The sequence below is a fragment of the Opisthocomus hoazin genome, chromosome 3 (genome assembly GCF_030867145.1).
Source record: "Opisthocomus hoazin isolate bOpiHoa1 chromosome 3, bOpiHoa1.hap1, whole genome shotgun sequence".
NCBI classification, from domain to species: Eukaryota; Metazoa; Chordata; class Aves; order Opisthocomiformes; family Opisthocomidae; genus Opisthocomus; species Opisthocomus hoazin.
This window is the reverse complement of record NC_134416.1, coordinates 5,396,924-5,417,599: the sequence shown is the minus strand read 5'-3', so window position 1 is coordinate 5,417,599 and position 20,676 is coordinate 5,396,924. Positions and strand designations below refer to the sequence as shown.

The following is a 20,676-nucleotide window of genomic DNA, read 5'->3' as shown; positions in this document are numbered from 1 at the left end:
GGCACAGCAATTGAAGTTCTCTGCAAATTATGACTAAATCGCTTTGGTATGAGCTGATGCAGTTCCCTCAGTGGAGGAGTCAGGTCAAGTTCCGCCACTCCTGCTTCTGAGTCCATAATTCTACAAACAAGTATGATATCACGTCTGAGGAGGGTGCCTTTGCGTTAGTACTGAGAAGTGATTTTTTCAGTCTTTTGCAAAGATAACCGTGAGCTAAAGAGTGAAAACCAAGGCTGCACGAGGATTCTTCTTACCTCTCCAAGTGTACAGAGCTCCATGATTATCCAAACTGGGTTTTCTGTAATAACTCCAATGAGCTTCACAATGTGAGGATGATCAAACTGACGCATTGTTACTAAAGGGCAAAGAAACAAGTTGATGTGTTACATAAAACCTTTTTTTCAAAATAAAAAAGTTGGTTAAGAAACATTTAGTCTATCACCAGAAAATATAATCGCAATTCTGCAGGACTTGAAACAACTGCTTGCAAGCAGCAATGCCTGGTCATTTCACGTTCTGCGGGCAGTATGAAACACTTCTTGCTTTGGTGGTACTGTTCTCCACCCACCAAAAATAAACTGCTGTGGAAGGTGCCAGTCCAGTCAGGCTCTCCAGCTCTTCTGCCCTGGTTGAGTATAATTTCAGTTAACACACTGACCTATCAATCCCGTGCATGACCAGCTGCCCTGTGCCTTTCTATTGCAAGAGAAGGAAGGAAAAACCAGCACAATTCAATGTCTGCAAAAATGTGCGTCAGTTTACGACATAGCCAAAAATCTCACTTTCTAATTACACTCACATTTTATTTTCTACGGACTTAGTATGCACTGCTAAACTAGTCTATCTGAACCCAATGTTAGCAGTAAAATCTTGGTAAATAAATAATGTTCATGAAATTAAAAACATCTTGTCAAAGTTCCAAACAAACCTCAATTACTTAGCTTTAAGGTTCTCTGGTGCTAAACCAACCCAATGCAATTTACAATGTTTTATAACATGGAAATTTTGCTTCATCGATTTGAAAATGAAGCAGGAATACGGTTTTAATTATCAAAGCAAGGGAAAGGCAATTAACACAAACAGCTTTATATCATATGGCCTTACCAGTTTTCAACATAAAATACTTCATTGTTGGAAAGTACCTCCCAGAAATTAATTCAATCAATAGTAGCTGACGAACTCCAAAAGGCAGTGGAGTTGTGATACTGTTTTGCCATCAGGCTTCAAGGGGTAAGAGGAATGAACTACTCACAGAAAGGAGCAATCTGCCCAAGCCAGGGGAAGATCAATAAAAATCTCCCCAAACCAGGTTGTCTGTATTGCAGCACACACCAATGCTCTCACAGTAATACACCGCTACACAGCAGCGGGCAGGAACGCAGAGAGAGGCGTCGCTTGTAAAAACCTCTCCTTTCATCCACTTTTCATACTGCAGCGTTCCTCCTTGCAAGAATCAATACTGAATCTTTTCAGCATTGAAAACTCTGCCACAGGCAAACAACTGAAACCCAAAAATGCTTTAATATTCCAAACACTAAAATAATGTATTAGGAAATAAATTCCTTAATTCAGCGAAATAACCAACTGCCTCTGCAGATGTTGGATCTGGGCCTGCTGAAGAGTACTCTTGAAAACCAGGAGGCAGAACCTGCCACGAGAGTTTGCCACCTGAACGCAAACAAGAGCAAGGTAACAGATGGGAATTAAAATGAAAAAAAAGAAAGAAGAAATGGCAAAACTATTAAATCAAAATTGAAAAGCACTATTTATCTACTAGGTTGACGTTTCCTGATCTGTCAAAGCTCAAAGCATAATAAGCGGCATTCGATGAGCAATTATTTTCTATATTGTTAAGAGACAGCAGCCTACCTTTGACTGCTAAGTTATTACTACAAGCAATGGTTTTCACTTTTCCAACAGCTAGATATGTAATGGAAAAAATTATAGTAATTTAAGAAAAATCTGACATCTAAAAATAAGAAGCCATTAGCTATGAACGCAGATTTTCTCAACAATTAGGAAAAAATCATTGAACAAAGGAATAGTGAAGAAAAGTATACTGTAACTTCTGGCCATAACCAAATCATTTCTTGATATAATACAATACCTTTATGAAATTTATAGATATACAGTAGCAGAGGATAATAGGCAAAAATTAAGGCCTATGTCCCATATCTTAATTTGCTTACAAAACCAAACAATAGAGAAACCAGTAAGTACAACATTCTTCGAGAAGTTTTCTATTAGAATTCATCTCAAAACAAAGCCTTCTTCCATGTATGAAATGTACTGTTTGGGCAATGCAATATTTGTGGGCAATTATATAGAAAATGGGTTTATTCTATCATAATTTTTAATTACGAATTTTCAAAACATCTCTCTTAGATGTAATATTTTTAGTAACTTCGTTAACAACCACCCCACCTCCTAAAGCAATAAACTGGAAGTGCTATGTTTTTTTAATTCATTAAGAAGAAAGAAGGAAATAGAGGATCAGACCTCTTAATATTCCAAAACTGGTTCTGAAGTCTTACAGGAGTCAAACATCACTGTTCAATTTAGCAAACCAAAGCACCCACAATGACGTGGGCAATGCAAGGAGGTGCAGCAGTCTGCCTGGCACACACTGCAGGAGAGAAGAAGGTCATGCTATATATTAACAAAAGATTTATATTAATATCAGAAGTTTCTGGCACAGATGGCTGCGGTCTTTCCAAGGAGCAGATACAGAAGCTACCCCCAAAGAAGTATTTTAATACTCACAGGCTTCCTGTAAGAATTTTTCTCTAACGCTGTCTGAGGTGCAGTTTTTACATGTTTTGATTGCAACAGCCATAGCTGGATTTTCCTGAAAGACATTATTGAGAAAGAACTGAAATACAGCCCACCAACAGCTAAGTCCTTTAAAATTCTAGCAAAACTGCTTTAAATTATTATTAACTAAAATATCTTTAGTTAAGAAATTACATTTTGAATGCTTAAATGTTAAAATAATATTATAATCAAGATACCTAGCATACAACACTTACATCTAATGTGCCTAGGAAATATTTAATCTTTTTTAAAGTATGCTAAATTGTACAAAGATTATGAAAGACAGTAAGGTTAACTAAACAGTACTATAAACTTCTTGCCTTATTGAGGATGGTAAACTTGTGACAATATTTAGACATGTGCCTAAAAAACACACTTGGCTTATGCAAGCAAGCGATCTGGGAAGCCAAATAAAGGACGTATTGTGGCTTTTGCAAAGACTGGCTATAATTTTGAACTCCAGCTACAAAGGAAAGTAAACCAAAGATCTGACATAATAGCTTCACAATCAGTACATCAAGGGCTTACAACCAAGTTACAACAGAACACATGTGGTCAGAAACAGCTTTTCCCATCCGATTGCTTATCCTCTGCATGCTGCAAAACGAGCAGCGCCGAGGCAGGCTCGAGGAGGCCCTTCGCAGCTTCTCTTGCTTTGGTTTGTTTTACAAATATCTACAGACAGCGCAGAGAAGCTGCAAGCGTTTCTCTCCTGAAAAGCAGCTCTAGGTGTTTGACCTTCACTGGTACTCAAAACGCCACGACTTACCCAGAATGTGGTGTTTTTGCAACACCGTGTATCCCCCTGTAACACGCAGTGCTCAGATGATGTCACTCATAGCACTTCTTACTGGGCTGAAAGCAGCTCAGATGTTTTAAAAGTCAGCTTCTGCATTAGGTACAGGCCTGCTCGAGGACTAGTACCCTTCCTTCCAACTGGGAAACTGGGAATTGTGCACTGTTTCACGGGAAGATCACAAATGAACCTTTCCCCGAAAGGCTACAGGGTTGATGTACGTCCTCACCTGGTTTTTGAGGCCAGGGAGAGCTGAAGATTCAGATTTACGTTCTACGTCTGTTCACGCTTGCTCTATTTTAAATCTATTTTTACAGACAAACATTATCAGAATTGGAGTATTTATATTTTTATTTATTATTATTACCTATTTGTTATATTAATTTAAAGTATTTATAGTTTTTATAGTTTTCAGGCTTAAATGCCTATTTTCTAAGATACAGCATGCTCTTCAAGTTGACTTTGCAGGAAAGCATTGATGAAAACCTTCTCTCACACATAAACATGCCCACAAACTGACTGAAAAACTGGCGTTAAATTAAGATGGTTTTATTCCCTTCTGAAATCAGGATTCAGTATTCAGCACTGGATCAGACCTCTGGAGGGCTGCCAGACCAAACCCCTCCTGGGGTTACAGAGGGAGTTTCTGAAACCTCTCACAGCCAACAGCAGCATTGAAAGGGAGAGTTCTGGCGTCTGCAACCAGCAACGACTTGAGCCATTTTGAAAAACGAGCATAGGAAAAGGCCCAATATCAGGGTTTTGCTCAGATTTTGTTTTCGGATAAGGAGACAAAACAGTGAGGACACATTGGACTGGCAATGGTTTGCGCATTGAGCAGCAAACGCTATTTTAAATGACACTTTTTGAATTAATCCCACAGTAACTCAGCCTTTGAAGACAGCCTTATTTGAATTGCTCACACCTGAGCTATAGGATCCTGCACTTATACCTACATTTTCTATGCAGCATCCTACACATACAGGCTGGTTGTGACATTTCAGGGATACCTAGCAGTAAGCAGGATTCGAGAAGATGTGGATGCTGCACAGCCACCAGAAGGAAGAACTTTACAAGTGCAACGAACAGGGACAAATCCGATTTTTCACATTCAGATTTGGGCTACCAGAACAGGCGGCCAGAAATCTCCCCCACATCTTTGCATGCAAGCTGAATATATACAAGGATGGAAATGCTATCATGTTATTGTAACTGATCTTTTAACTATTTTAAGACTTCTTCCAAAAGGTGAAGCTACACTCTGTGACTAGTACATTCAAATTTACTAACACCTTTCTGTTTTCCCTTCACATAGTCAAGTGTATTAAATGTGGTAAAATCTTCTTAATAAAAGTAATCAGCAGGTTGCCATTTCAAAAACTCCTACTAGACACAGGATGACTGAATAAAATCTGTTTTCTCATTCAAGAAAAAGAACGGAGAAACACAGCATTTTCAAAACAACAGTCCCTAAGAAAATGGGTCTTTAATTGGTTTTACAGAGCACTAGATTTATCCACTGTGCCTCGAGCTCAGTGAAACATTACTCCTGTTAACCTGGACAGGGTTAAATGAAAAACAAGGATCTCCCTTAACGCAAAGTATATCAGAACTGCTTTTCTAAATGAAGGTACCAGAACAGACTTCAAACCTTTCTGAAATATTTAACTTTTATCCTTACTTATTTACATAAATAATGCATTAAAGATTGCTTTAACCCACTGAGGCCAGGACACTAATGGGCTGCTTCTGGGAAATACTGTCTCTGAAGTCAGAACTAGATTGCTGTCCACAGGAATTATTACTTCATCTATTGAAAATCCAAACATTGAATTCCTTCAAATGAGAAATAAATCTTCATTTTACACTTGCAGAATTAGCTTATTATAAGCTTGAAATAGGTTGAAATTAAATAATTTTCCAGCTTTCTCTCGTTTTTTTTCCACAAACTTTATTTTTCACTCTTTTAAATTGCAATCTTAATCTTGGTGGCTGCAGTCTGGAAAAACATGTAAGCGCCAGTCTAAATTACACAAGTCCCACCAATCTCACTGGTTTCACTGAGGTGACTCTTGTGCGTTGGGGTTTTTCTGGATCAGCGCCCAAGTATTCTGTATCTTTTCTTTCAGGAAAAAGTAGTAACTTTATTAACATACAAGCTTCTTTGTGAGAGATACAGCGAGATGCTCACTGGAGGAACAGCCACATTTGTTTAACGTTACTGTTCCTCTGCTCTCTGCTGTAGGCTGCTGCCCTTCCACCGTAACAGCCTAAAATTTCTCTGTACTTCAGCACAGAGAGCTCAGCTTATCCTCACACAGCTGGCAGCTGCTGCACTGAACACTGAACCTAAACCTGCGGGAGGCGGAACACCCATAAATACCGTTCTCCACTTTGGAAAATGTTCTAAAGCACTGACCACTCAATAGGGGAGTACGGCTGAAGGGACGCAGGCTTACCATGCTTGGACACAGTCAAAATAAAGAACAAAGTGAATGGTTAGGGTTAAAAAAAATACCTGTATGAGGTTTGACAAGGCCAAGTGCCGGGTCCTGCACCTGGGTCACAACAACTCCACGCAACGCTGCAGGCTTGGAGAAGAGTGGCTGGAAAGCTGCCCGGCGGAAGAGGACCTGGGGGTGCTGGTCAACAACCGGCTGAACATGAGCCAGCAGGGTGCCCAGGTGGCCAAGAAGGCCAACAGCATCCTGGCTTGGATCAGGAATGGTGTGGCCAGCAGGAGTAGGGAGGTGATCGTGCCCCTGTACTCGGCACTGGTGAGGCCACACCTCGAGTGCTGTGTTCAGTTTTGGGCCCCTCACTACAAGAAGGCCATTGAGGGGCTGGAGAGTATCCAGAGAAGGGCAATGAGGCTGGTGAGGGGTCTGGAGAACAAGTCTGATGAGGAGCGGCTGAGGGAACTGGGGCTGTTTAGTCTGGAGAAGAGGAGGCTGAGGGGGGACCTCATCGCTCTCTACAACTACCTGAAAGGAGGTTGTAGTGAGGAGGGTGTTGGTCTCTTCTCCCAACTAGCTAGCAACAGGACAAGAGGCAAAGGCCTCAAGTTGCATCAGGGGAGGTTTAGATCGGATATTAGGAAAAATTTCTTTCCTGAAAGAGGGGTCATGCACTGGAACAGGCTGCCCAGGGAAGTAGTGGAGTCCCCATCCCTGGAGGTGTTCAAAAAATGTGCAGATGTGACATTTCAGGACACAGTTTAGCAGGCCTGGTGGTGTTGGGTGGATGGTTGGACTTGATGATCTTAGAGGTCTTTGCCAACCTATGATTCTATGAAAAGCAATGACTTTTAATTCTGACTCAGCCAGTGGCCGTGGTACGGTTCCTGAATAATTTATTCAGCTCTTAGTCCTTCAATTCCTCTCCTGATCTATTAAAAATGGAGATATAGGAGCAGAGAAACTACTCTGGAGCTAGTTTTCTACTTATCTGAAACCTGAGAAATATTCTCTACATGCTGATTATTCTGAGAAATAAGTCACAAAGTCAATTTTCATTTGTTCCGGAAGACTCAGATCAATGCATCTCAGGAATACATTTATTTTTTATTTTATTTTGTAACTAGAAAGGTTTTATTGTCTATTTATTTTTACTTCAGAATTAAGGCTTACCGGACTCATGTAAACTCCTTGATGCACATCTCCAAACTGTCCTTCACCAATGCAGCGCCCCAGTTCAATTCTCTCCCTTTGAATTTCATAATCTCTGGCTATAAGAATATTATGCACTTAAAACATCAAATTTCTGATGAAGGGCAAAGAAATCATCCACAAGATACGAAAGTAGAAGTTAAGTCACTCAAATGTCTCACATATGACTAGCTAAGATTAACATTTGCTGCACACCAACCTATACAAATGCTGTACGCACACAGTGGAAACCTCTTAAACAAATGTTTGAATCCAAGCAATGGAACAGGAATTGCAAAATCTAATTTTCTAAATTAACTACCATGTATTATTGATTTCAGTGCAATAGACATAATTGAACCCTTCTTAATTATAGCTAGTAAAAGACAAGGAGCACCAATAGCCTAGGGCACTACCAGTGATATTAAATACAGCCTCAGCCCACATCCCCTTAGCTGTTTAAGAGAACTCCACTATGTGGTATTTTAGATCTTGGAACCATCAGATGAGCCCAGAGAATTTTTAAAGAGGTAACTGCAAGAAAAAAATACAGAAATGAGAGCATGGCAAATAAAGATAAAATGAAAGAGCAAAATTTTGAGTGCACTGCACCTCTGTCAGTGTGTAACTGAAAAAAAATTGATATGCTTTGTGGACGTATGCAATTTTGTTAACTTTGTGGTTTAACAGACTGCGAATATTACTCATAAAAATGGCTCAGTACTTCAGCAAAACATTTAATCAATTGCAACTGAATTACTTCATTTGCAATTTATTTTCTAGCAGACATGGAAAAATATTTCAGGAATAGCAGAAAAGCATGTACAGTATATGTTTTCACCTCTATTTGTATTATTCAGAGAATAAAAAAATAATCAATCAGCATAGGACTTCACGACTGATGATTTTGACTTCATTAACGCTACAGAAATGATGTCATCTAGAGCTGGATATCGAAGTGATAAATGCCTTTTTTGTGGCTTTTTTTGAAGTACTGCGTTTTCCTCTTTAAAATCCCAAAGCTAACTGGTTTAACTATAAATAAATAATGTTTATTAAATGAAAGTGAAGAGTAAACTTAAAAATTCCACATCATTCCAAACTGCAAGCATACAGGGATGGATAAAGGGGTCTCCTGTTACCTTCATCTATTCCATAGCTTTCTGCAGTGCAATTAAGAGAAAAATCAAATGCTTACTTAGATATAGCTTCTTAAAATCAAGACAAGGACAAACATTTGTTAACATTTTTCTTTTTTAAATGAAGAAATATACTGATGCAATTTTAAGTTTGCATTAGCAGAAGTCACAGGTCTGCTCTTGTGCTCTTTACTGACTCAGCCCTCCGAGAGCTGAACACTTGAGTCCACTTCCACCCAGAGCAGCACCCAACAAATTTCACTTCAGCGGCCCATCTCGTGGGCTTGGCATCGAAGGTGGACTTCAGCGTTCAGCATCGCCCAGGGCTGGGCCCACAAGTAATTACTTCCACAAGAACTTAAATGAAAAGATTAGGAATGAAAAAAAGAAACTGCACAAAGTTAATACGTTAACAAAAAATAAAGGATATCATTTATCCCAGCACTTTTTGATCCTGCAATTATTTGAGTAGACTCATGTAGTGACTTACTGCAAGACAGTCAAAACACTTTGTTTCTTTCTGGAAAACATATATTCTTGCTTTTCAAATATTTATTTTCAAATATATATGCTTTTCAAAACATATATTCTTGCTTTTCAAATATTTATTTTCAAATATATATGTTTTTCAAAACATACATTCTTGCTTTTCAAGTATTTTCCACATTAGTGGAAACTGTGTTGCAGACACTGAAGTGACCATGAAACATTCCTGCCACACCTTAAACTGGAGGAATCCTTCTACGCATTCACGGTTCTTCAGCAGCACAGGGCACCAGCTTAGCACCATCCTCCCCTCTGACACCAACCAAACCCGCTGTTTTTGCAGGTCTGTGTTTATCAGCTCATTGTCTGCTTCTAGAGAAATCCCTGGTTGCCAAAATGCAACTGTAATCTCGCAGACACAACACTAGACTTCCACGTTAAATGCGTTAGCCTTGACAGTTTCAGACTGTATTATGATTCAAATATGCCTTAAGAAAAAAATCCTGGTGGTGGCTAATGCATCTTTTTTTTTTTTTTTACTTCAAAGATGAAGACTCAGAAGAACTTTGAGACTTTTTCTGTTCCTGAAGTCTTTCATCTTTAACAAAATTGCATGTGGCACAGCTGACTTTCCCCTACCAGGGAATTCGAGAGCATCAAGTCTGTCACAGAGCGAGGGTGAGACACAGTTAGGCAGCAACACACAGAAGCTTTCCAAATTGTTTGCTCCTATCACAGAAATCTTCTCCATTCTTTCTTCAAGCGTTGTGTTCGGTACCACAATAAAAAATTCCACATTTTGAAACACAGAAAGAATTTCACTGTGAAGTCACTGATGGCAGCAAACAAGAATCTGGTTTTATTTGCTTCAAAACCTGAACTTGAAAAACACTGAATCTACTGAGTTTTCAAAACATCATAAAGCATATTTTCTTTGCACCCGTATTACTTAAGGTTGAAATTTAAGATTCAGTCCCTGCTAAACCAAAGCAGCTTTCGGATCGCAAGGTTCCCAAGTCAAACACCATACTTACTCGACGGCATTGTGTAAGTATCTTCTTCATCTATAATCTCGGCATAGTCATCTGTCTCTGTAAAGGGAGGAATCGGAGAGTTTCGGGAAAAGCAGATGAAAACAATTCTCCAGAACAGCATCTCCAATTTATCAAGGCTGATATGTCACAAACCCCAAGCGCAACACTGCTGGGACGTATTTACAATAGCATGACTAAAACTTGCTCATGCATAATTTATGGTATGATAATGACCTCAGCGCCAATTATATCACATCACATAGATGCATTCAACAAAGAATAGAAGGAAGATTCATTTGCCTTCAAAAAAGTTCAAGTTCCGTAATCAAAACCCATCTAAACTGTTCACTTAAAATCTTTTTAACAGCAAATTCCACTGCACTAAGAAGAAAACATTATTAACTGATTAAATTGCTTTACCTTTAATAAAGTGTGTTTGCTAGTTTCTTATGCCAAGCAGGCAGAGCAGACAGTAAAGATGTTCCAGGGCAGCAGCTACCTACTGTCTGTGCGGCGAGGCGAGTTCTTTTCCATAGAGTCTTCTAGGTCTTTTAAGTCACGCTCTCGCCTTACGCCCATCTTTCTTGCATTAATCTCAATTTTCCTTTCATGGACAGTGTTTGAAAACAATCAGTTCTCAAAATTTTCTGAAAAATGATACAGTGTGTTTCTTCCTCTGTTTAAAACTTACAACTTTCACACCACCGGTTTCTCAAAATGGTTTCAATGGTGTCAAGTCGTATCAGAAGGCCCTTCTCTTGCTCTAGAGAACTTCCAGGGTGTGTAGGTCATTTCTTAACGGTCAGGTAAATTCCTCTGGAGGTTACAAAACCAGCCCACAACAGTGAGATAATCTTTCACTGCAAGGCTGTTAAATTCTACTCACCAACTTTAAATGCATAGAGAGGTTCTCCAAATGGAGTAATTTCTAATCCAGCATGCAGTTTTCATGGCTGGTTTCAGGTGACCATAGACGGGGCCGCCTCTGAAAGGCCTGATTTACTCCCCCTTTTCCCCAATCTCCCCTGGAGCATGTGTGCATCCCTACCACTCCCTGGCATCACTTCTAGAGGTGCGGTTCCTGAGCGGAGAACGAGACACAGCCACAGGGAGACTGCAAAGCAGCACGGGATGATCCCTTACGGCAGCAGCTCTCAGTTCAACCAGCTTTAGCCAGCTCTGAAGCCAGAGCAAGGCTCATAAAGATTATACACACACATAAACAAGAGGCTTCATTTTCAGATAAACTCCATAGCCAACAATCAGGAAACTATAGGTTGCCTATCGCCTTTGAAGTTGAACACACTTCAGTGAGTAAATGTAGTTTTATGATCCTAAGTTTGTCCTACTTAAATAAAATTCAAGCTATGTAAAAAAAGAATCAGGAAATTCTATGCCATTTAAATTTTTGCTAGGCAATTTCTGTTCAGGACACAGCAAAACACAGTAACCTAATCAAAATTCAATTAATTATAAAGACAGTGCACAATTCTACACAGGCAGCATGCTCCAGAGGCACTGATCTCTTTCTTGGTATGGTTTTTCCTCCCCACATTATAAACTAATGTTTTCATAGAAAATAAGCCCCAGTTCGATCTAAAAAATAAGCATCCGTTTGAAAGAAATCATTAGTGTGACACCAATGTGATGAGGACAAATCACTCTGCTTCCTTGTAATATTGTGGTAAGGTGTTTTTAAATTTTGTCAAGTGGGATATACATCAACTATTGTTAAAAGTTAAATCTGAGGATACCAGAAAGTTCTTAATCTATCTATAAATAAAAAAAATGGACTGAATGAAAGATATTATAAACAGATTTGAGAACAATTTAAGAAGTTTGGAAACTAGAACTGGTGCCACACTGGTCCTTCAAAAACCAATGCATTCATTACACTGGATTATGGAACAGTGCTTACAAAACGTGGTAAATGGCTTGGCTTGTTCATCTCTCTATTTTAAATTAATAAAGTTAGTTCATAATAAAAACACTGTCAGAACACCGCAGAGCACTTTACATGGTTTTGATACATTGCCTAAAACTGTGCTGAAAAGAAAAAAGTCTTCAACAGCCAATCTAAATAAACTAAATGTATGCAATTAACTAAACAAATAGATTTGGTTACACATTTAACACACTGGAGAGGACTATTTAATAAGAATTCAGAAAATAATTCCTATACAGGTCTAGCATTGTTTCTGACAATTAGAAGAAAATTCAATCAAGGTAGTAACGGTGATGTGCTCCAAGTGTTCTGCAACAAAGATACCTGACCTCTCGCACATGCAGTCTTTAGTCATGTAGTATGGTACTACTGCTACAGCTAAGACTGTGACTATGTCTGCGAAGAGACATTCCAGAACCCACGCAGAAGCTCAGCTGGGCCAGGGGATGTGCTACCTCAGAGGTCCTTGGTAAGTCTAGTAAAACTAATATTTAAAAAGAGGGCTCGTTACTGCTGCTCGCTCGCACATTTTAAAACCAGCACTGAACCTTTGCAGCTGTTGGCCAACCCTAGATTCTTCCAGATGGAAATACAAATCGGCTGCTTTTGGACAACGATACAGTGTTGGTGGTACAGGTGACTGAGCCAATCTGAGCTTTACTAAACATGTATGCATTTAGAGAAGAAAAAAAAAAATCTCTGTATATTGAATCCATAATAGCTCATCTATGACCTTATCCACCTCTCTGATATATTCCCTTTTCCATGATTTTTTTCTCCATCTATCAGAGACCATAATTTATAAAAGATTATAAGCACCAATAAAAAGTGATGTAGGGTTAGTATGTAAAATACAATTTCTGAATGCATGACAGAAAAAACGCCCTTTGAGTTTTTAATGTTTAAGAAAAGAAAGAAAATTTAGGTAGAATTACCTTAACAGGATGTATATCTGAAGGAGAGAAAGGAGGTAAGAATTTATACACCCCCTTTACATTCTACTGAGGGGAAGGCCACGAGACATCATCTCTTATTTCTTCTTATCACCTTCCTTTTCATATTGCTTTTTATGCCCTTTTAGTACCTCCTACTTATAAGAATAAAGAAACATGCACTACCCTTAGTAGCAGTTTGTTTTTCCCAACATCAGAGGGAATCTTTTAGTAAAACAGCTAAAAAACTCTAAAAAAAAAAAAAAAGCCAAAACCCAACTCATTTGCAGAGGACAGCAAGTCAGTATTTTCCAGAAAAAAGACTTAGAAAGTCTAGAAAAGTTAAATATTTAGTAATAAAATCCAAAGTTTTGAAGAAAAAGATTTAACTCTGTCTTTAAAACTGGAAGTCTGAGTGGCCAAAACTGGATTAATATTTCGAATATCCAATCTACATTAATCTATCTTGTACAGCTTCTTTTTATGCAAGGAGCAGTGGTGGACTAGAGAGCACTTTGATGCTGCCGTGCCTTTAAACCATCACTGAGTAGATTCATTTCACACGTGTTACAGCCATTTATCTCACCCACTGACCAAAACACTTCGGGGACACCACCATTTCAAGCGAACCTCTAAACCTTTGCGTCATGCCAGAAGTCTCACTGTAAACGCATGCAATACCACATCCCTGTGCCTTGGAAACAGAATTTTTCCTTTTTCCGTTCCAGTGTAGCAGCAAGTGTTAGTTGCACAGCCTGTGAAGTACAATATTGATTGGCTAATGTCCAAAGCAGACTGCTTTTTAATACTAAAATCTGCGTAGAATTTATTACTGAAATGTGCATTAAGTGGTATATGGATATAAGAGTTGCATATTGCACGTTAGTAATACACAGACTAGAAAACATATTACCGTCCCCACTAATTTCATCTGCAGATCCAGGTGGCATGCAAGGAGAGAGAAAAACAGAGGGGGAGAGAGAAGGGACAGAGAAGGGGGAGGGGAAAATATACTATTAAATTCATGAGTAATCCAAAAGTATTCAGACTGCAGTTATCTTATATACCTGACTCAAGAGAAACCAGAAAAGTAGCAGAATTTTAAGACTTCTCACCTAAAACCCGAGGGACAAAGACACTTTCTAAGAAGCTTGTACGATGAAACAGAGTTAATGTTTCAAACACGAAATTGCACAAAAATTAAATTTGGGAGTGGAACTAGTTATTTCAATGCATCGTTAAGAAACGTCAGTTGCTGCTTCTGTTCAATACTTCACTATGAAATACATCTCCCACGGCCAGACGAGTCAGTTCAATTTGACTTTGCACATACCCTTACGACTTCGGGTAAGCAGAGTCGGTGTTGACCCTTTCAAAAGGAAATGCACTGCTGTGCTATCAGTAAGACATGAGTAAGAAACAGAACCATCTAAGTATTAATTATGCAGAGCATATTGCAGTTACACAAAGCTGAAATTTAAACGAGTGGCAAACGGAGCAACTCAAGTGGGAAGATGTTGAACAAGCACCATACTCCACATGTACTGTAGCCGCCCTATTGCACACCAACACCCACAGCACAAGCTGATGCACTTGAGACATTATTTATAAATAAAAATGAAAATGCGCATTAATGTTGCAGAAGTAATGCACCTAATACTCCAGTTCTTCTTACCCCTAACGAAGCCAAACTGGTCCAGACCACGTGTTGAACCAGTACGCAGCCAAAAGCATCACTGTATTCAGTATCGAAATCAAAGTGACCTCAGCTGATGCTTATTGTTGCTATTCTGTTTCATTCATAAGCATGCTGTATCAGGGGTCCAAGAATGAAGTAAAAATGTATTAACCAAAAACCCCATGGATACACGGGGGAGGCACAGCTGAATAAATGAAATTATTAGTATGTTTGTCATTGTAGCATACGATGCTAAAAACCAAGTCCCTCATAAAAACGGGGACCAGCGAACTTGAAACACTGCATGAAAATCCAATTCAACAGGAAGAAAGGGGTAGCAGAAATTTAATGAAATTATTCTTGGAACTCTGTTTACCTGAGGCTAAAGTAGTTTAAAAAAAGTAACTGAGTTAGTATGTTCAGCTCTTGGGTTAATAAGGCAGCCTGTACAAAGAGCAGTGCAGTACCCTTGGGTGGCGGCTCATGGGAACAGAAGACGAAAGGCAGAAAGCGTCTAGCTTTCTTTACTTTATGCTGACAGTGATTGACTCCTTTACAAAGAGGCAAGAAAAGGAAAGAGAAAAACAGAAAACAAATTATTTGGAAATAAAAGAAGAGAGACTGGAGAGAACATCAACAATGAATGAACATAAAAGTAAAGGTTTACATTACAATTCTGCATACGCAAATGGATATACGAATGTTGCTGAAACTCCAAAGCACATTCGGTCTTTTCCTTCAAAATCCTTTCTACAGCAATGTTATTCATTCTTAGTTCGATTTTTAAAAGTCAGACTACAATCTATGAAGACGCCAGCTTTTGCCAGCTATGTATTCACCATCCCCTGACAACGCAAAGAACGTTGTCTATCCCGGCAGTGTAACCCACTTTTGCAAGCTCCCCACCTAAGCCCTGCTAGACTGTGCTATAGCTAGATCCTGATTTAAGTGGCAGCCACCAGACCTAAACAGGGACATATGGACCTTCTGGATCCTGGAAACAATGTAACGCAAACCTAGCAGGGTTACACAGAACAAGGAAAACCAGAGTTCCTCCGTCCCACTGAAACAGCACACTGCCGTATTTTACGCTCTGAAATCTGCCACTGGAGTCTTCTCCCCAGTGCAGAGCTCTCTTGCCAACTGATACTGTAGCTCTCCAAGGACTTTCGGGCGAACGCCCCATGGTACTGTCCTCACTGTCCCCTTTCCCAGTCACCCTATTGCACTTAATTAGCAAAGCACTGATCAGAATGAGGGAGGTTGTTGAGTAGGAGAAAACACAAAGAAGCCACAACTGGTTTCACAAGGTGAGAAAGAAGGACACAAGACGCCAGTAAGAACCTGAGGATAGCTGCTCCTTTTATTTCTCGTTATCTGTTTGCTCCTCTGCTTTCCTCTTTGCCCTCTCTCTATCTCAGGAACTGTGAGAGGTGGTTTAACAAGCCAATCGTCGAAAAACCTGCAAATTGCTGCCAGTAGTCCTTCACAGTCAAAACTCACGAGTGAGGTCCAGCCACCCTGAGTTACACAGGCTGGAGGTACAGGGGAGGAGTGAAGAAAGGGTGGAAAAGGAGAATTACCTTTTAATAAAAATAACTTCACACTTTTCACAGAGGCTGGCAGCCTATGAACCGTCGAAGCAGCTATACGTACACAAAGGCACCGTCTTATACACCACCGTGCAGTTTTCAGTGGCCAGATTTTGAGGGATAATCTGCAGCATTTTTTTCAAAGTGTATTAAGTGTGCTCAATCACTGTCCAATCTGAAGGCTGCATGTTGAATTTCACGCATGCAAATCTAACGGGTAACACACTGCTAAGATGGTAATTTTAATCCAAAGTTAAAACAAGCGGGTGAGACTTACTGCATCCTCAACAACAAAGGACCATTATAAAAACTTCTGAGGTGGTTAAAACAAACAGAAATCATTCATCAGTTGTGAAAATGTACAAGTCATTGAATAGGACAGAATATTAACCAGATTCAGTGCTAAAAACTAAAAGAGGTGCAATGAGAGGGCAAAACTACTGAATAAATGAGTGTATCAGTATTTCCATGTAAACCACATTAGTGGTTGTGGAGTCTCCTTCTCCTTCTCTGGAGATATTCAAGACCCGCCTGGACAAGGTCCTGTGCAGCCTGCTGTAGGTGACCCTGCTTTGGCAGGAGGGTTGGACTAGATGACCCACAGAGGTCCCTTCCCACGCCTAACATTCTGTGATTCTGTGTAATCCTGGAGACTTGTTTTCCTAACACCACACAGCGCAATTTTCAGCGCTATCATTCTAACACAAACCTGAGATAAGATTCATAAAAAGCTTTCGACATAGTATGAAAGGAAAGAAAAAAAAGCTACAGCTATTTTAAGAGCCTACCGAAAAGGTACTGAAAGGAGAATAACGGAATCCGATACACCGCACGGGAACAGAAGCACAGGTATAGAGTCACTGGAAGCAATGCAAGCTATCTGAAAGGGAAAAGATGTTTAAACTCTTGACCTGCCTGCTCAGGCTACAGAGATCATTTAAGCCTGAAATGCTGAAACGCTGTTCGTTCTTACATCGATACAGGGGCAGCAGAAGCTGACTGAAACCTGACTAGCCTATTTCATACGAGGGACACATCGAAATGACAGAATTCGTCTTAATTCACCATGTACCTGTCTGATGCCCTGTGACACTCAGTCCAATTCATCTTCCACATTTCAAACTTTGCCTTTATGATATAGTGTCTAGAATTTGTTCTACTATTCTGCCAGACTAAACAGAAGACTACTTTTGTCTTCAACTTAACCACATCTTGAACTCTAGATACAAAAGAAAGTTTATTTAGGCAAAGAGTTGATTCTAAGTTAAAAAAAAAAAAAGAAGTTCCAGCACTTTTTCAGGAGCTAAGGGAGTATCTGCTTGAAATGAATGCTACTTAGAAGGATTCCATAGAATCACAGAATCATGAAAGTTGGAAAAGACCTCTAAGATCATCAAGTCCACCCATCCACCCAACACCACCATGCCTGCTAAACCATGTCCCAAAGTGCCACATGTACACGTTTTTTGACACCCTCCATGGATGGGGACTCCACCACCTCCCTGGACAGCCTGTTCCAATGCCTGACCACTCTTTCAGGAAAGACATTTTTCCTAATATCCAATCTAAACCTCCCCTGATGCAACTTGAGGCCATTTCACATCAGCTTCCAATGGTGTCTACCTAAAGGCCCATGAAGCTCAAAAATGCTGAAAACTGCACTGGACTTGTTTTTTATTTAGTTCCTCTTCTCAATATTACACCTTCACTAAAAATATTGTGGGGAAAAAAAAAAAAAGAACAAACCACTTGCTATGCAACAGACTATGTTAGAAAGGAAGCGACCAGGCTAGAGGGCAGTTACTACAGGAGCTTCTCGTTAAGATTCTTTGAGTAGATAACCAATACTGAAGGCTGAAACGGATAATGTCCCGTTCTATTTTATTCATACATTCCTGAACCAGTTTGAGGAAAGAGCCTGAAAAAAATCTGTAGAAGGAATAAATCTATTTGTTTTCAAGCTTCTGAATGAAAACGAGCACTATGCTGCTGTAACATCAAGCATGTTTACACATAAACTAGATAACCCTACACCTAATACTGCACGGAACATTTCTTTAGTCATGCTACAGGGTTATTACTAGAAAAACAAAAGAGTCTGCTCAAATCAAGTGAATGCATCACAAAGGAGGAGCGCAGAAGGTGAAGAACCCTTTAACAAACACCACAGACTGATGAAATCCCTGCAGTAACTTTCTAGGCACCAAAATGGAGGGAAGCTGCTCAGACTTTCACCACAGTTCATTCTGGTTGTCTTGTGCATGAAAATAAGCATTTTAGGCAGTCTAAAATACAAAAAGATAACGCGCCAGTCTATTCAACTGTGATGGGAACATGAAATACTGTAATTTATTAGCATTAAGGGTATTTTAAACTATATTATCTTGTTAATCAGCAGAATAGCTGGGGGAGTTAAGAAGCAAGTAACTCCCTTTATGAACTTGGAGATTAATGACTTGCTCAAGGTTTGTAAAATTAATCTGCAGTACACCTTAGGCTTGAGTGTCTCCCACTCCTGTGACCATATGGCAGAGCTACAGCTGTACAGAGCCTTCACATTCCTCTAATTACTCCATAGTTTGAATGTATACCTGTTTAATTTATGCCAACACTGTTAGTCTGTCTTTTCAGAAGTGAGCTGTAGAGCACAACATAACTGAGCTAGCACACACAGTCATAAGCACTCCAGATACAATTTTTCATTTTTAAAAATTTACTTATACTTTTCAGCATTGTCTTTGTGGAGTGACTCGATAACATGAGCATGTAAAAAACCCCAACCTTACAAACTCAGGCAAAGAACACCTTCCTACCAACTCATTCAAATGGAGCTAGGAAACACAAGTCCTACACAAGAAACTCTTTCAGAGCTGAGCACAGGGCAGACCTTCATTCTGAGTGCAGGAGTCACGCAACAGAGCACGCACTGTGCTTTGCAAGCAGAAGGATTCAGGACGCTCGTATTTGGCCTTGCATCCCTGCTCGCACCTTTGCTGGCGATTAGCCTGCATCAGTCACCCGTATATTCAGGTCCTTTCATATGCCGACATCTCCTTCATTAAGAACATTCTTAAGTGTCGTAATCCTGAAACCAGGCGAATAGATTTGTTATTTTTTTTCTCTCCTGTTTGTTGTGCTTTGACACTTGGCTCCTGCTATATTTCAGTTTGCTCTAGGTAACCTACTGGAAGTCTGCCTCACAGACGAACTATACCATACGATTTTTTTCTGCATGCTGATTACCTCACTTAAATCATGCTTACGTCCTTCACAAGAGAAATTTTTTCATTCAAACTGAAATTTCAGCTGAATAGTATGACTAAATCTGTAGCTCCTTCAAACAGGATCGGCTCGTAAGTAGCACCTTAGGGAAGAACCCTCACGCCACTTCACGGCCATGATCAGGACTCAACCACAGTACGTGACTCAAGTGCAATGGCATTATATCATCAGTCTGTGATTCTAAGGTAGAACCTGGAAGGCTTCTGAGAAGCCCTTCTTTCAGGGTGTGAAAATCCTTCAGTTCCTGTAAGGAAGCGCTCTCCAAGGGACCCGATTTTGGTTTTGCAGGGCATGTTACTGGATATATCTACATCATGGGATACAGTTACAATTTCTTACAGAGTCACTATGAGCAAGCAGTGGCATGGCAGTGATGGCCTGACAGTTAGACTTGATGATCTTAGAGGTCTTTTCCAACCTTAATGATTCTATGATTCTAAATAAATTTTCTTTTATTCTCTATATAGAGAGGCAACGGCACACCAGCATTATTAGAAACTTCTGCCATCTCACTACCATGCACTTACAGCTACACCCCTTTTGACTTTACAATGCTACTTGTGTTAGTAGAAACAGCGCCAGCAGCTAAGGGAACAAGATGACAAACTTCTCTTTAAGATACCTACTTCCCTAGTAAAGGACTGTGTCCTGGGGGCTGTTACTTCGATGGCTTGAACAGCCTGTCTGAACATCTGAAACGGCGACCATATTTTTAAACACCTTTCAATTTCCTTCACTCTATAAGCCCATACTAAAGCTGCAAAACTCGCATCCGCTGAGACCCAAGACCAGCCCTGCGACAGGCCCTAAACCCCGCTCCAGGCACACGCCTCCCGCAGAACGGCTCATCTCTGCCTTCCTCTCCTCTGCCCAGTGACAGCCCCCTCCCCACAAACACTGTTCAGCAGTACCTGGATGGCCAAACGCCAGGAGTGACCGCTTAGAATCACAGGATCCCAGAATGTTCGCGGTTGGAAGGGACCTCTGTGGGTCATCTAGTCCAACCCCCCTGCCGAAGCAGGGTCACCTACAGCAGGCTGCACAGGACCGCGTCCAGGCGGGTCTTGAATGTCTCCAGAGAAGGAGACTCCACAACCTCCCTGGGCAGCCTGTTCCAGTGCTCCGTCACCCTCAGAGGGAAGAAGTTCTTCCTCATGTTCAGACGGAACTTCCTGTGCCTCAGTTTGTGCCCATTGCCCCTTGTCCTGTCGCTGGGCACCACTGAAAAGAGTTTGGCTCCATCCTCCTGACACCCACCCTTCAGATATTTGTAAGCATTTATTAGGTCCCCTCTCAGCCTTCTCTTCTCCAGGCTAAACAAGCTCAGCTCC

At 40.2% G+C, this 20,676-nt stretch overlaps 1 protein-coding gene across 8 annotated transcripts in view; it reads right to left on the bottom strand.

The window, feature by feature from the left end:
* Positions 1 to 20,676, bottom strand: part of PTK2 (protein tyrosine kinase 2) — a 238,503-nt gene that overhangs the window by 46,762 nt on the left and 171,065 nt on the right. For 3 of the 8 annotated variants that reach the window (XM_075415500.1, XM_075415499.1, XM_075415496.1), the window contains 7 exons: positions 14,939 to 15,022; positions 13,707 to 13,724; positions 9,917 to 9,973; positions 8,400 to 8,420; positions 7,240 to 7,337; positions 2,764 to 2,848; positions 255 to 355 (listed from right to left, as the gene is read on the bottom strand). In XM_075415500.1, the coding sequence (XP_075271615.1) occupies positions 255 to 355; positions 2,764 to 2,848; positions 7,240 to 7,337; positions 8,400 to 8,420; positions 9,917 to 9,973; positions 13,707 to 13,724; positions 14,939 to 15,022 (464 nt within the window). The remainder of the gene's footprint in view (positions 1 to 254; positions 356 to 2,763; positions 2,849 to 7,239; positions 7,338 to 8,399; positions 8,421 to 9,916; positions 9,974 to 13,706; positions 13,725 to 14,938; positions 15,023 to 20,676) is intronic. The other 5 variants (XM_075415497.1, XM_075415501.1, XM_075415503.1 and 2 more) reach the window with 5 other exon arrangements.